This window comes from Oncorhynchus clarkii, chromosome 11 (genome assembly GCF_045791955.1).
Source record: "Oncorhynchus clarkii lewisi isolate Uvic-CL-2024 chromosome 11, UVic_Ocla_1.0, whole genome shotgun sequence".
NCBI lineage: Eukaryota > Metazoa > Chordata > Actinopteri > Salmoniformes > Salmonidae > Oncorhynchus > Oncorhynchus clarkii.
Window position 1 is genome coordinate 16399268 of NC_092157.1, and position 16148 is coordinate 16415415.

Genomic DNA, 16148 nt, shown 5'->3' on the forward strand with positions numbered 1-16148 from the left:
ATGTGTTTGCTGGGGCTGGGGACAAAGTTTGACACCAATCAGGCCCCAGGGAACTGGAGTTTCCCATCCCTGGCCTACGTGATGAGATTATTATGGATCAAATTGTGGATTATTTGTATTTAAAAAACGGCAGCCAAACATCTATGATCATGTCACCAGAATAAGACCCTCGATTATTTATTGGAAAGGAGCATCAAGCTCATCACTGTGCATGTTCACCACCCTGTGAAGTTCATAACTTATTTCATCTGTAGCCTAATAAACTGCATGCTTTCCTGATGAGTTGTAGTGGGAGGACCACACAACATGTCATCGCAGGACTCCAAGTTTACTAAGATATGATGGTTATTATATTTATATTGGCACATAAAAGGTTTAAACTGCATAATTCATTTTTCCCAACACAAAAAGGTCCCACCATATCTAACATATTTGGTTTTGTCGACATTTGGAAAGTTTACCGACCAATTTTCTGTATCCATCAAGCTGTCCTGACATTTTTAATCCAAGGTACCTTACTCGCATAAAAAGGTTAGATGGAAATCTGGTTCGTTTTAGTCACTCAATTAGCCATGTCAGCTAATATTATTTTGATTGTAAGTCTATCCAGTCATATAAACCTGTAGTAATCATGGCCAAATACCGACCGGGCATGTAGGGCACGTGCCCAGGGGCCTTGACCTCCAGGGGGGCACCTCTGCTCAGAGTGTCTGCAGTTATGTTTTTGTTGTTCACATAGAACAGTTTTACCTCCGATTTGCTTAGTTTAAATACTCCAGGCCACAAGGTGGCACTAGCTTATGTTGGTTGTACCTAATGTAAGCTGACTAGCAAGCTGTGCTAATGTTGTTACTAGCAAGAATTTGAAGTAAGCCCTACAAGTCTCGCTTAGGGCCCAACCAAATCTCGCTTTGGGTGCCCAAAAGGCTAGAGCCGACCCTGGTTGGGGATGACAGAATTGTTAAGGTCCTGGTCTCTCTGGCAGTACTGTATGTAAGATTACACTTGATTTATTGACGTTAACTCTGTCTGCTTTGAGTGTTACTGTGACTGACTGCTGAAGGTTTTTTTTGCAAGGTAGGAGTAGGGTGTTGGCCACAAATGTACTAGAAACAACTTTTGAATTAAAAAATAAATGAAATAAAAAGTTGATACAAAAAAATAAGATGAGTTTACATTAAAGATGAACTTGAAATGGACATGGCGTTCCTTACTCAATACTCCCAGTAATGCAATGCCATTAACTATTTTTGCCTTCTAATCAAGAGTTGATATCTTGAGCGTCAGTTATCTGGCTTACTTATTAATCCTACTTTGTGAAACCCTACCCTGACCTTAGTCCTGTCTGTCTCTGTCTGACTGACTGAGCCAGTTGCATCGAATGAACCTGCTCATCTCTATCTCATTCTTCTTTTCATGAGCAACAATGAAAAGGGCTAAAACACATTATTCTGCAGTTCTGTCAGTCTTTTTTATGTGTGTTTATCTAACACCCATCCACCACCAGGTAACTTGGTGTGATTGTGGTTTAGAATATGATGTTGATATGATTTGCATTGCAATAGGTCATGGTCTTTATGATGCTTTTAGAGAGGGAGAGAGAGCGAGAGATTGTGCCACTTGTTCTGTGCTATACCTCTCCCTCTTCTCTCCTTCCTCTCCTCTATGCAACATCCTCCTGCCTACATTCATGGTTTTATTCAGTAAAACCCCCAAGTGCAGTATTTATGCAGTAGCTTACAAACATACCTTTCCCCGCACAGTCAGATAAAGTCTCAGAGCGGTTTGCGGTACTGTATAAATAGCAGGTAGACCCCCCTCACAGATAGATGTCTCCATTTGACCGAGTAATATATGTGTGTGTGCTGTAGGCAGTCATGTTAACAGTCTCAGTTTACACATCACAAAGGCAGGTTAGATTTAATATGGTCTTCTGTCATCATCTCCCATCTCTTGTTTGTTTTGTATCAATGTATATTTTCCCATGTGAAAATGACTATCAATATCATGAACTCTAAGGCCCAGTTGGTTTCCCAGACGTAAGGCTGCTTCTGGACTGAAAAGCAATGTGCAATAGAGAATCTCCATTGAAATCGGTTTTTGGGTCCAGGAATAGTATGCGTCTGGCCAAAGGGCCCATATTATGCCAAACTCCTGTCTTCAAACTGCTGTCTCCCTCTGCTGTTCAACATGTGTATCTACTACTCCTGCTGTTTTTATTTTGGACATGGCCTGCCTGTCTATCTGTATGTCTGTCATTGCTCAGCATTTAATCCTCATCAGCCCTCAGTCTCAGTAGGATAAAATAATAGAATATTGAGGATAAAAATACCCTGTATGATGACTATTTGACAAAAAAAATGAATAGATAAACAATGTATTTACTATAATCTGAGTAGACACTGCTATTTGGAACACTTTGTAATTTCTATCCAGAAATAAATGTTCATACTGTTCAGCTTTCCTTTTGTGGTTAATTTAGTGCAGGGTTTCCCAAACTCGGTCCATGGAACTCCAAGGGCTGCACGTTTTGGTTTCTGCCCTAGCACTACATAGCTGATTCAAGTAATCAACTAATCATCATTCTTTCGTACTTTTATGCAGCTGTGTAGTGTTAGGGCAAACAACACCTTAGGTGCCTTAGGGTCCCGAGGACCGTGTTTGAGAAACGGTGATTTGGTGTGTTTGGGAAAGGTGTTTGTCACCTGTGATGCTGACTATAGTGTGCCACCAGATGTCGCTGTTGAGATGCACATCGTTCTAAAATTTTAGAATCGAATGTTTTTTTTCCGTTCGAGTCACCGTACAAAAACAAAAGTCACTAGGCAGGAAACTTTGGGAAACTGGTAATGGCTCAACTTTATTATTGTAAGATGCATTCGGGTTATTATAGACTTACACTCGTAGTTAATGACAGACTACAGTATGACAACAGTAATAATACCGTTGTAAAGCGTGATGATGGTGGTGGGGCTGAGCATTGGCTGAAACGTTAGCAAAACGTCTTCTCTTTTAGTCAACTATGGCTATGACATGACTGGACGAAACAGTATTTTTTTTAGCAGTCCTAGACTAATAGCTTTATTCTTTATTTTGAGCAGAACGTTCACCTTATGTTAACGTTAGTGTAACTTACTCTCAAATACCTGCCATAAATGTCCTGACTCCTGCCATACATTTACCATAAAGTAACTGTCCTCCCCACGATGTGTCTGTCTGCTGCCAGGTTCCGCTGTCTGCCGCTGTGTCAGGTGTCCTGGGTTTGATGACGGGGACTGCAGCTGTCCTGGCTGCTAGAGAGGTCAAGGAGAAACTGGCAGCTCTGAGTCTCAGTATTGAAGAGGTAGCTAGTATGGCTTTCCTGTCCCTCTAATGTCCTGTCCAGGAACACATGTGGCAGTTATGTGAAGCAGGGGCGTGGACCTGGGTGGACACAGGCCCACCAACTGGGGAGCCAGGCCTGCCCACATTTCTGTTGGCCCCCCAACAATGAATTTCTGGCTACGACCCAGATATGAATGGACAGATCTTATCTGCTAATAATGTCTGTTTTGGTGTTTGTGTTGGCCCCCACACGGGCCTTTGCAGATGACATTTATTTGACAGGACAACGTAGTCTGCTGGATTAAAGTGTGTGTTTCAGCTCCCGTCCCTCTACACTACTCCAGAGCCCCAGCTCTGAGTAAGTGGAGTCAGAGGCGGGGCCAGTGGAACAGGGTGTGGCCGAGCTGAGGAAATGGGCCGAACCTTTCACCGACCAGTGTCAGGTATACCTCTTCCTCAGCGATGTATGTATCGAACCTATCATCTGGAACAAGATGGGTGTATCTAGGATATCACAAGTGGCATCTCCCTCATTATCTTGTTGAATGCTGAGATTTAAGAATGTTTTGGTAATTGTTTGTTTTCCTGTAGGAAACGGGTCTGGTTGCCCTGGAGAAAGTAGAGGTAGGTGACAGACACTGTCTACTAAGACTAGACATACAAACACACACTAGTGGTGCACGGATCAACTGTTTGTTCACCTGCACCCGTCCGCAATTGCTAATAAGCCATCCTCAACCTCCCGGCTATATGTGATAAAGTGAAAATCTAAGGCCCACACCCAGCCCTAACCCGCTAATATAGAAAATGCGTTGTAGGCTACAGTCAGTGATGGCCAAACTATTTTTTTGGGCTCATAATTTCCAACATTTTTGTTGGCTAGTTCTTAGTTAACTTGTCTATAATTAGATACATGAAGCTACTCTTTTGTCATATGTTGCCCTAGAAGACAAAATAAACCCTTGCTCACTAGAATAATGTCCTAAATCGGTAGAATGAATGCTTCAATATAGTTGACATCTAAGGTTTTCACTGTCATCTCTGCTTCTTTTGTTTAGGGACCGGGGAGAAAATGCAATAGCTAAAAAAAAAACGGAAAGATTTTCTGTGCGACCGGTTGTAGGGAAATAGAAAGATGTAAAAACGACCTAATATGTTTCTGATAAGATTTCAGTTCGGCTTGGATGCATATTTTGTGTTTTGAAATAAGCTATCAGCTTTTATGATTCTGATAAAGAAGGTAACCTATCTAACTGCACGTTTGCAATTCTCTCAAAATGCTGAAATAAATAAATCATATTTCAAAATGTGTCCTACATTTGGTGTATAATTTTACTGATAGAAATGCTTAATTCTGCAGGAGTTAATATTAAGGCTATGTGAGAGGTTATAGACCTACAGTCAGTCAGTGTCCAGATTTCCGTTTCCATTTAACCCATCTGAACAGTAAAAGGCCTATTTGAAGTCCCCGTCTTGTGACTCAAATTTGTATAGCTCCTCACAATCATCACACAACATAGCTGGCACTGCTATATTCCTTTTTTACCACTTTTCCAAATCTTTCACAAACATTACTTTTCTGGCCCTCCCTTCTCCATTTCATAGCTTTTATCTTATTAAACCCAGACATTGTCAATTTTTGCCTCTGTGAATTGAATTGCTTTTTCTGCCCATTCACAAAAGCATTTGGTGATTGGCGTGTAGGATATTTGTCGCGTGTACAGTTAGGCACTAAATCTTAGGCTTACGCACTAATGGCAGATAGTCTAAAATAATGAAAGAAAAACCTCAATGTAGCCTATAGCTAGAAATTGCACAAGAATTATACCTTTATGGATTTTTAAATGTATTCTCTCTTTATTCAACCCGCATGCCACCTACCCGCCCTTCATCCACACAATATTTAACAATATTTTATATATGAATGCTTCCGCTCAGTGTTTGAGATCAATTGACACTCTTTACCATGGCACTTTGAGATTTATTTTATACTGCAAAACCCTTACGCACCACTGCACTTTGTATACCAGGGTTGGCTGGCCTTCTCTAGTCACTTGTATGCTCAGTCACTGGTATACTTTTATTTACAAAGCCATTTTGGGTTTACTACCTTTTTATTTGTGCATTTTTATTGTTCAGAAATGTGGTGGGTACTCTCTTCGTTCGCTGGACTTTATCCTGCTAACTGTTCCAAATGTCCCAACTGAATTTGGTAAAAGGGCTTTTATGTACTCTGCGCCATCGTCTTTGAACACCTTACAAAATACTTTTAAACTGGAAGAACTTGTCCCGATTGGTGTTTTTAAATCACTGATGAAGGACTTTGAGGCTGATTCCCTGACCTGTCAATGTTTTTAATTTGCTGTTTTATACTCTTGTGAATTCAATGGCTTTTACTAGATTACTTGTAGTTTTTCATGTTGTCTGTCTGTCTAATTGTTTTGTAATGACTTGGTGCTGCCTATCTTGGCCAGGGTGCTCTTGAAAAATAGATTTTAATCTCAATGAGCCATTCCTGGTTAAATAAAGGTACAATAAATAAATGACCTTAAACCTGCCCTCCTCGCATATATAACTTCTGGGACCCGCGCATAACTAACACACATTGAGCTTTCTGTCCATTTTTAATTTTGGGAAAGGACATACTGAAGCATAGATTAAGGTTCTCTCTATCTCCTCTCCTTGATGTCATATCCTGTGGAACAGGAAGTCTACAGGACTGTAGAGCCCACTGTGAGCACCTCCATCAGGACAGTGAGAGGTGAGGAGACACACATCATCCTGATACTTTCATTTACATTACATATTATGGATATTATGGACTTAATTGTGTTCTCAGACTCTCTCACACACACACACACACACACACACACACACACACACACACACACACACACACACAGAGACGTACGAGTTCCTCAAAGATCCTCCTCCTGACCTCTATCCCAGAGTCGGGGTGGTAGGCTTCTCTGGCTTCCTAGGCCTGTACCTGGCCAAAGGTAATGTGCACACGCACAGACATTTACAGTGCCTTCAGAAAGTATTCACACTCCTTGACTTTTTCCACGTTTTGTTGTTACAAAGTGTGACTCAACTGGATTGAATTGTCTTTTTTTGTCAACGATTTACACAATACTGTAATGCCGAAGTGGAAGAAAAATTCCAACATTTGTCAAAAAAAAAAAAAAAATATATATATATATATATATATACATATATAATGTTTTTATCTTGCTTAGATAAGAATTCAACCCTGTGAGTCAATACATGTTAGAATCACCTATTGACAAACATTTTCAGGTCTTGCCATTGATTTTCAAGCAGATTTATGTCAAAGCTGTAACTGCCAATCAGGAACATGGGATATCAAAAAGAAAGGATGACCAAGGCACTCTTCATATAATTAATTAAAATGCCTTTATTTGTATGGCATGTTCAATAGAAACAACGTTTTTTTTTAATCCAACGTGTTTTGGTGTATTGTGTGTAGGCCAGTGACCAAAAAATCTCAAATCAATTTTAAATTCAGGCTTTAACATAACAAAATGTGGAAAAGGTCAAGGGGTGTGAACACCGTACCAGTACCAGTCTCTCTAGGTTCCAGGGTGAAGAGGCTGGTGTTTCCTGTAAGGTTGATGGCTCTCAGTGCTTCCATGTTCTACCCCCAGCAGACTGCCTTAGCCAAGGTCTGTGTATGTAGGGGGTGCAATGTTAGTGTGTGTCTTCCACCCCTTTCCCTCTCTCCCCCCAACGGGAAGGGCTGTGGTTTCCTGTAGGGAGTTCTGGCTGTGAGGTAAGCGTGTGTGTGTGGAGAAGGTATGTGGTTAATAGTCTGCCCTTTCATTTTAAAGCGGTGTCCCATGCTGTTGTGTAGAAGCCTGGGATATTTTGGGTCTGTTTTATGTGGTTGTCTGAGAGACACACCCAGAGAGGATACAGGTGTGTATGTATGTGTGTGCACCAACACAGCCAGATCAGACAGACAGGAAGGATGATAGAAGAGGGAGTAATTATAGAAGCAGGATAGGAAAGTGATGAGTAGACAGCAGATGAGAGGGAGGATGGAAAGCTGTGACCTCTGACTGGGGTAATGGATGTAGTTTTGTGAGTTATGGTCAGTTTAAATCAAATACAATTAAGTTTTATTTGTCACGTGCGCCGAATACAACAGATCTTACAAATGCTTACTTACAAGCCCTTAACCAACAATGCAGTTTTAAGAAAATCCAGAAAAAAGTAAGAGAAGAATAACAAATAATTAAAGAGCAACAGTAAATAACAATAGCGGCACTATATACAATGTGTCAATGTGTGAGGGGCACCGGTGTCGAGGTAATTAGGGAGAGGGGGGGGGGGCGGCGGCGGCGGCAATGCAAGTAGTCTGGGTAGCCATTTGACCAGATGTTCAGGAGTCTTATGGCTTGGAGATAGAAGCTGTTTAGAAGCCTGTTGGACCTAGACTTGGTGCTCCGGTACCGCTTGCCGTGTGGTAGCAGAGAGAACCTCCAGGGTGGCTGGAGTCTTTGACCATTTTGTACGTACATATTTTTCGTTGGGATATGAACGTACAGTCACTGTCGGGACGACGTCCTCGATGGACTTGTTGATGAAGCCAGTGACTGATGTGATGTACTCCTCAATTCCATCGGAAGAATCCCAGAACATGTTCCAGTTTGTGATAGAAAAACAGTCCTGTAGTTTAGCATCTGCTTCATCTGACCACTTTTTTATAGACCGAGTGACTGGTGCTTCCTGCTTTAATTTGTGCTTGTAAGCAGGAATCAGGAGGATAGAATTATGGTCAGATTTGCTAAAGGGAGGACGAGGTAGAGCTTCTCTGTGCGTAGAGTAAAGGTGGTCAATAATTTTTCCCTCTGGTTGCACATGTATCATGGTGATAGAAATGTGGTAAAAGTGATTTAAGTTTCCCTGCATTAAAGTCCTCGGCCACTAGGAGCGCTGCCTCTGGATGAGTGTTTTCCTGTTTGTTTATGGAGGAATACAGCTCATTGAGTGCGGTTTTAGTGCCAGCCTTGGTCTGTGGTGATATGTAGACAGCTACGAAAACACTTAATTAGTGATTTAGTGTGTATTGGGTGTTTAATGATCCATTTTGGGACAGTAGATGTGTTTATGGGCATTAGATCTGTCAGATGGTTTGTTTGATTGGTTGAGGTCAGACCTCATAGTAGGAACCCCTCTGCCCCATGTACACACACACTGTTGGCCTTTTTCTATTGCACATTTCCGTTGTGCCTAAGTCAAAATTTGTGCGTGTGTGGTGGATCTCTTATCTCAGGTGAACTGGTATTCTATGTATAGCTGGAGTCAGCAGGGTCGGGAAGCTGGGAAGACGCTCTGGAAGGACCTGCCATTTGGCAAGGGCAAGGTAAGTCATCATCATGACAAGGAATCGAGGAAAGATGTTTGAGATTCAGGTGAAATGTGTCAGTAATAATGATGTGCATTACTGCTTCCTGTTTCCCCTCAGGTAAGTTGAGAAGGCCCGTGGACAAGAGCATTACTAGTTGAGAGTAGTGGGGGTCAAGTGCAAGTGCTGGTTAATTGTTTTAGTATTCTAGTATTCTTTCTAACAAAGATATCTGCATATATTTCAGGATGTTGTGTATCCCTGGAAATAATCTGATTCATTTAAACATTAGTTTGACAACATAGTTGTCCAAAAAAAAGTGGTATCTTGGATGAAATATTACCACTACCTTTTTAAAACCATGTCTATCTTTATTTCCCAAACACAGTTCAACACAATCACAATCGCTTTTGTCTTTTAATCATTTGAAGCACACAGGCATTTGAAGCACACAGGCATTTGAAGCACACAGGCATTTGAAGCACACAGGCATTTGAAGCAACACTTTGTACTTTTTTTTAACACTTTGAAGCCAGTTCCACTGCATTTTTTTTTTCATTGTTCCCCTCTAATCAGGGGCTGATTTAGATTTGGGACCCCAGGTGGGTGCAATTAATTATCAGGTAGAACAGGAAACCAGCAGGCTCCAGACCTTGTAGGGTAAGAGTTGAATACCCCTGCTCTAACACAATATATTCATTTGACTTTTTTTGGACCTCACTTGCGGTCCACTTTTTCCATGTGATTTCTTCCTTCACAGACTCCATGAAATGATAACCTCTTCCTAAATATTTGGTCAAATTATTAATTTTATGTATGAGTGGCTCAACTTAACCCACTCTCCCTTATTTGAATTTTGGAACTAGATGTTCATATACTTTGAGGATGTCATCACACCCACCGGTGCTGAGAGCCTGCTGTAACTGTTATTACCATCATCTATGCCTAAATTGGTTTTGGGTGGTTTGAACAACCAATTGATAACCAGGTTGTTGTTGTAAAGGCCATTTGTTTTCAATGACATGACCTGGATTACTAGAGGTGAAATCAACCATGTAGGTCTGTACCTGTGGATAGAATACACATTCAACACCCCTATATACACAGCGCCTCCGTGGACTACAAACACAGGCACACACACAACACCCCCCATACACCTGTCTCTCCTGTAACATGATACATCCCATTTCCTCCTGCTCTGTTACCATCCCAACTAACCATGCCAACGGACACCCTCGACTCCTGTCAGCTGTCCTCTGACCTCAATTGAATGTTTATGTCTAGCCAAATCTTAATGCTCATAGTATTTTGTTTTGGATCCACTGCAGAGTGCACAGTACATAAATTATTTCAAACGTTGAAGATGTATTTGAGCATTGTGTATATATATATTTTTTAAGTATTTTGTGTTTCAGATTGATTTTGTATTGATTGTCCACCCCCAGAAATCTACTTTCTAGGAACAGAGAAATGGTCCTAATAAATTAATCTCATATCTTATTGTGAGTGTGTTATTGTTAATAAACTTAAATTCTCACTGAAAGGGTAGTCTGTTCATACTCTATCTGGGATATTCTGGTCATGTCTGAAGGCTTTTTTTATGTGTGGAATTAGTTGTTCAAACAGGGACTGTTCCCACCCTGTAAAACTTACATGAGGAAGCTGTTCATCTTCAACTCCAGCCTGGCCCCACATCTTGATGTGCTTTAGCCAACTCCTCTACCAACCCTTACTAATGGGACCAGGCTAACACTCTGCTGTAACCCTTACCAAATGATCACTGCAGTTGTTTTGAAGTAGACTCCAGCTTCCCTCTGCAGTGAGGGTGAGCAAGTTAGTAGGGTAGATATATTGGGGGTGGGAGTGTCTGTTGGTGACTTGACACTCGACCTTGAGGCCGTGGGAGGTGTGACTGAATGCCTGTATTTGTGCAACCAAGTGATCCAATGTGTGTGTGTGTACTAGAATAGAACATTGTTTAGAAAGGGTTGAATAAAGACCAAATGGGGAGTTAAGTGTTTTAATCTCCCTGATGTGTCTTTAAAGAGATTAACCATTGGCTGAGACCAAAGGTTCAAAGGTCAGCGAGGCTCACTGGAGTCTATGAAAATATTGCCTTTAAGATGAAGGATGCTGTCTCTTTCCCCCCACCCCCTCGTTCTCTCAGATGTAAATATTGTTGTCACGATTTCCGCCAAAGTCTGTCCCTCTCCTTGTTCGGGCGGTCGACGTCACCGACCATCACTGATTCATTTTCCATTGGTTTTGTCTTCCTTCACACCTGGTTCCAATCCCATCAATTACATGTGTATTTAACCCTGTTTCCACTCATGTCCTTGTCAGATTGTATGTTTGTGCTAGTCATGTATTGGTGCGCGATAGGTTTTGTACCCATTTATGGTTTGAGTTTTTGTAAGCACTTAAACTCAGTTTAAACCAAGTTCATGCTCCTGCGCCTGACTTCCCTGCCACCAACACGCACCTGTTACAATTGTGGTCTGTACTGTACGTGGATCAACTTTAACGAAGTCAATTAAGCACCGTCCTGCCCTATTTCCTACCAGCTTTCAGAGTCCATATGAGGGTTTAGGGTAGAGTATAACTGTCCACTAAAGACAATGGAAGACTAATATCACTCTTTTAGTTGGGTTACTGAACTTGAAACTGCTGTCCTCAAACACACACATTTGGCAAAAGCCAAATAGACAAAGGAGAGCTGTGAAACGTCGTAATTAGAGCGTTAGGCCTTTCCTCTGGGTTTAGTTTGAGTGTTGGGGAAAACCCTGAGAAAGGCCCACTGTGTTGACAGTAAAGAGGATCGGTCTGGGAAAAGGGTGGGGATGCAGTGTTTGTATACTGTGAACTGGGCCACTACACTGTTTGGTTGTGAAAGTGTTTGTTGATCAGGCAATGCTGTAGTGAATGTGCAGTCAGTGAAAAACAAACCATCACATTGATATGCATTTCTACGCCCCTGGTTTCTGCAAGATCTGACTAGAACGTTTGTGTGCCTGCACGTGTTTCACTCCTCTGCTCTCCATAGACTGGTAACAGACCACACATTCCCCTTTCACAGAGGAAGAGAAAGTATGACAGAGGGGGTGAGAGAGGAAAAGGCTGATGACATCACCATTCTGGGATTTCATTGTAAAGCCCCCGGGCTTCCTTGATCTAGAAAAGTCAGTCACCACACAAATATGCTCTGAACTGTTTAATTGCAGAAAACTAAACAGATTAAAACTACAAATCACTATATCTTATAATGAGTTACCTAGATTGGTCCATAAGGAAAAGGAGCACGCTACACCCTTTTCAGGTTCTAGATAGGATTCCTACACAAAAGGCTTTAAGGTTTGTTGATTGGCAGAATAAACTAAAAACTACATCTACTACTAAAATGATGGCTTTAGATAAAATACTTGATCTATTAAAACAAAAATATTCATGAACCCTAAATTAAGTGATTAGTAATGTTTAATGCCCCTTTTTACTAATAATAATAATATTTTGTCAGTAGTCACACACCCCACTGCTGAAGTGAGAGACAGGCAAATAATTAACTGAATTGAAATCGACCCCAAGTCTCTCATTCCAATCCCCATCTTTCTCTGTGTCTCTGGGCCAGCTCACTCTTCGGGGCCGGATGACATCTTGAGGAGGGAGCTCTTGTCGATCTTGAAGAGTCTCCATCCCTCCTCCAGAGAGAGGTCGGCGGCGCCGCGACGCTTGTAGAACTCTATCGACGCCTGGTTGCCCTCGGCGACGATGAAGTGCATGCTGCTGCAGCGAGACTTGACCGCCGTCTGAGGGAGAGAGAAAGAGAGCAGGCGTCAGCGTACCGGACAGTGATTGTGAGCTTTCCCCGCCCCCCTCACACAAAGCCATCCAAATCTAAAAATAAGCTTTCCCTGCCAACACCATTTATTTTTCCCCAATACATATTCATTGATTATTTCAACAGCAATAAACAGAACAGGAGTGGAATCAGCTATTTGTACAAAGAATCATAACTCACTGAAATGGGCTTTATAGAAAGTATGGAATTCTGTTTGAGTCATTGACCTACTTCTACAATAGGATTCTGACCAGAGCCATGTAAAAACTTTGACATCTACCATCTAGTTGGTACTATGTTTGTACTGTGTAATAACTCCTAAGTTACTCACATGACTGAGGAGCTTGAGGATCTCTGAGCCGATGCCAAACCCTGGTGGAAAAAGAAGAGAAGACAATGGGAAAGCAGTAAAAATGGACGGACGATGAGAGTTTATGGTTATTGGTAAGGTCAGTGAGGAAGAAAGACAGAAGGAGAGGAAGTGTTTGTGCTTACCCCTGTACTCTTTCATGACGAAGAAATCTTCCAGGTAAAGCAGCTTGCCGATCCAGGGGTCATAGGTGAAGTAGTACATGGCAAAGCCAATTACCACAGGACCTAGACAAAAATAAGTAATCACATAAATACAAGCCTGACGTAGTACAACAGAGCTTGTACCAGAGTTACCCCCAAAACACTGAATGACGGCTGAGCAGCTAGGATGTGGGATTGTGGATCACATCTGTGATTAAGGATAACTTCAACCTTCAGCTCTAAACTCAGTCTGGTTTTAGTGAGGCCAGAGGACTGTGTAAACGTGTCAGTTGGGCAGTGGTGTAAAGTACTTAAGTAAAAAATATTTTAAAGTACTACTTAAGTAGTATTTGGGGGTATCTGTACTTTACTATTTATATTTTCCATTCAAATTTTACTTCACTACATTCCTAAAGAAAATAAGGTAGTTTTTACTCCATACATTTTCCCTGACACACAAAAGTACTTGTTACATTTTGAATGCTTAGCAGGACAGGGAAAATGGTCAAACATCCCGGGTCATCCCCACTGCCTCTGATCTGGAGGACTCACTAAACAGAGAACATCCCGGGTCATCCCCACTGCCTCTGATCTGGAGGACTCACTAAACAGAGAACATCCCGGGTCATCCCCACTGCCTCTGATCTGGAGGACTCACTAGACAGAGAACATCCCTGGTCATCCCCACTGCCTCTGATCTGGAGGACTCACTAAACAGAGAACATCCCTGGTCATCCCTACTGCCTCTGATCTGGAGGACTCACTAAACAGAGAACATCCCGGGTCATCCCCACTGCCTCTGATCTGGAGGACTCACTAGACAGAACATCCCAGGTCATCCCTACTACCTCTGATCTGGAGGACTCACTAAACAGAGAACATCCCTGGTCATCCCCACTGCCTCTGATCTGGAGGACTCACTAAACAGAGAACATCCCGGGTCATCCCCACTGCCTCTGATCTGGAGGACTCACTAAACAGAGAACATCCCGGGTCATCCCCACTGCCTCTGATCTGGAGGACTCACTAAACAGAGAACATCCCAGGTCATCCCTACTACCTCTGATCTGGAGGACTCACCAAACACACACACTTCATTTGTAAATTGAGTGTTGGCGAAAGCCCCTGGCTATCCGTAAATGTAAAAAATAGTGCAGTCTGGTTTGCTTTTACTTAAGTACTATTTTACTGGGTGACTTTCACAATACAGTACTTTTACCACCACTGCAGTTGGGGTTGTGTTGGGAGAATTGAACGCATGCAGTTTATCACACAAATGTGTCTGACACCCACACACAGACCATAAGAGGAAGTAAGACAATGTGTACCCATCAGCCTCTCGCTGAGAGAGACAGACGTGTACAGCTACAATGTTTCAAACCTACATACTTCTCTTTATAGAAAGTGTAAGTAAAGTGTTGGGCTCCTCCCAGACATCAAATATCATGTTATTGTGTACACTGACAATATAACTGAAGACAGACATGCGTCTGTATACAGCACAAACTGGGCTTACAGGTTTGATCTATGTCTGGCATAGGGAAAGTAACTACATGCATTGAGAGGCAATGTTGGAGGGATTGGAGATTCACAATCTCTTACCATTGTTGTTGTTGCTCTGCTCACTGGGGTCTTCCGCCACCAGGCAGTGGTAAAATGGGTGGTCCCCAAATCCGTCCTCGAGCAGATCTGTTATTACAAACGTTATAAATGCAATTTAAGCTCTGTGTGCAGTCAATCACACGGTAAGCAGGACATACTGGTTTTAGTTTCATTCAGACTCACCTTTCTCAGTCAGTATCACTTGATCTTCCATGTCTTCATATTTAGCCAGTTCCTAAACAGAAGCGGAAACAATTGTCAGATTCAAAACCAAGAGCAAGTCAAATGGGGAACGTATATCACTGACTGAGGTAAGTGACCGTCAACGGACAGAACACCTCAAACAGAGGAAACAAGGCTCCTTGCCAACGTAAACAATTAAACTACAGAGCCAACTGTGATACCGAAGGATATCCAGAGGAAATCGTCGGTATTTATGTCACCTTCAGACACAAGTTTAGAGTTTCTTTGAATGAAGTCAAATAAAACGGTTTCGTCTAGGCTTAAGCAGGGATACAAAAAACAACAACAAATGGTCTCACGTTCAGGGCGAGGGCCAAATGGGTGTGTAGTGTAGGCTAAACATACTTCAGTATATTTTCGCAAAACAACAGCGTAGTGAATCTACGCAAAACAGTAGTTAGACAGTGCATTTACTTATTCTCCTCGTCAAATGTTGTTTTTGTTTACGGCCTACCTTTATGAGTCGCAGTATGTCAGGCACATCTTTGGGTTCCGCTTTCCGCAAATTAAAACGGTCCATTTTCTTCTTTTACTCTTTTTCCCTTTTCTCACTAAACCTCTGTATGTGAAGTGAAGCAGGAGAAGTTTCTTCATTCGCGTCCCAGGAGTTTAAACCTCCACAGTCAGTCTGGGATCCTGACGCCTTTGTCGGGAGAGTTTACATGCAGCAGTAACCTATCTGGGTCGGATCAGCTGGACTGGATCGTGCTTTGTCTCGCACCGCGGTTTTATACGGACGGAGAGGGTTGGGGAGGTTAACCGGAACTCGGCAGTTTCTGGCCAATTGGAACGAAAGATCTCCGACACGTCGCAAGTTTCTCTGTTGTTTTCTTCGATCAAGAGAGAACTTGCCTGACGAGTCACCCTGAATTTAATGGCCTTATCTCACAAGTGAAGTAGGGCCATTCTGCTGCTCGCTATAACGTAATTTTTCCATGCGATGTGGATGAGTAGCCAGGCAACGATATAACAGATGCACATTATATTTTTTTCACTGCATCTAGCCTAGTCTGTACTTTAGCACTTTTTTTCTTTAAATGTCTTTAACTATTTATACATAGTGGAATTCTACATAATGTATTGAGTATAAATATCTACAGAAATTGGTTACATAGATTTTGCACAGGCCAAGACTACAGTGGAATGGCCGATAATAACAGGCTCAGTAGCCTATCCAGTAATTACTGGATTGTAGCCAGTGCAGCACGACCAGTTACTTTTATATAGGCCCTGGATTGCTGGTGCTAGTAGGAGCAGTCC

The 16148-nt window shown here is 42.0% G+C and overlaps 1 protein-coding gene and 1 pseudogene across 1 annotated transcript; one reads left to right on the plus strand and one right to left on the minus strand.

Annotated features, from left to right (window-relative positions):
• LOC139420543 (MICOS complex subunit MIC26-like) lies at nucleotides 1-9618 on the plus strand (annotated as a pseudogene).
• Nucleotides 9619-11891: 2273 nt separating this feature from the next.
• Nucleotides 11892-15636, minus strand: LOC139420280 (diamine acetyltransferase 1-like). The gene is made up of 6 exons (XM_071170185.1): nucleotides 15343-15636; nucleotides 14829-14880; nucleotides 14646-14732; nucleotides 13026-13127; nucleotides 12862-12902; nucleotides 11892-12498 (listed from the first exon to the last, which is right to left on the minus strand). Exons 1-6 carry the CDS (start codon nucleotides 15406-15408, stop codon nucleotides 12322-12324), a joined length of 525 nt encoding a protein of 174 aa, XP_071026286.1. The 5' UTR covers nucleotides 15409-15636; the 3' UTR covers nucleotides 11892-12321.
• Between the last annotated feature and the right edge of the window lie 512 nt (nucleotides 15637-16148).

What these genes read in the sequence shown, in the direction of transcription:
- LOC139420280 (XM_071170185.1), bottom strand. Translation starts at nt 15,408, where the DNA reads ATGGACCGTTTTAATTTGCGGAAAGCGGAACCCAAAGATGTGCCTGAC. An exon ending in GCAGAGCAACAACAACAATG is followed by an intron (nt 13,128 to 14,645) that starts GTAAGAGATTGT and finishes ATTTTTGTCTAG; the next exon opens with GTCCTGTGGTAATTGGCTTT. An exon ending in TCCTCAAGCTCCTCAGTCAT is followed by an intron (nt 12,499 to 12,861) that starts GTGAGTAACTTA and finishes TCTCTCCCTCAG; the next exon opens with ACGGCGGTCAAGTCTCGCTG.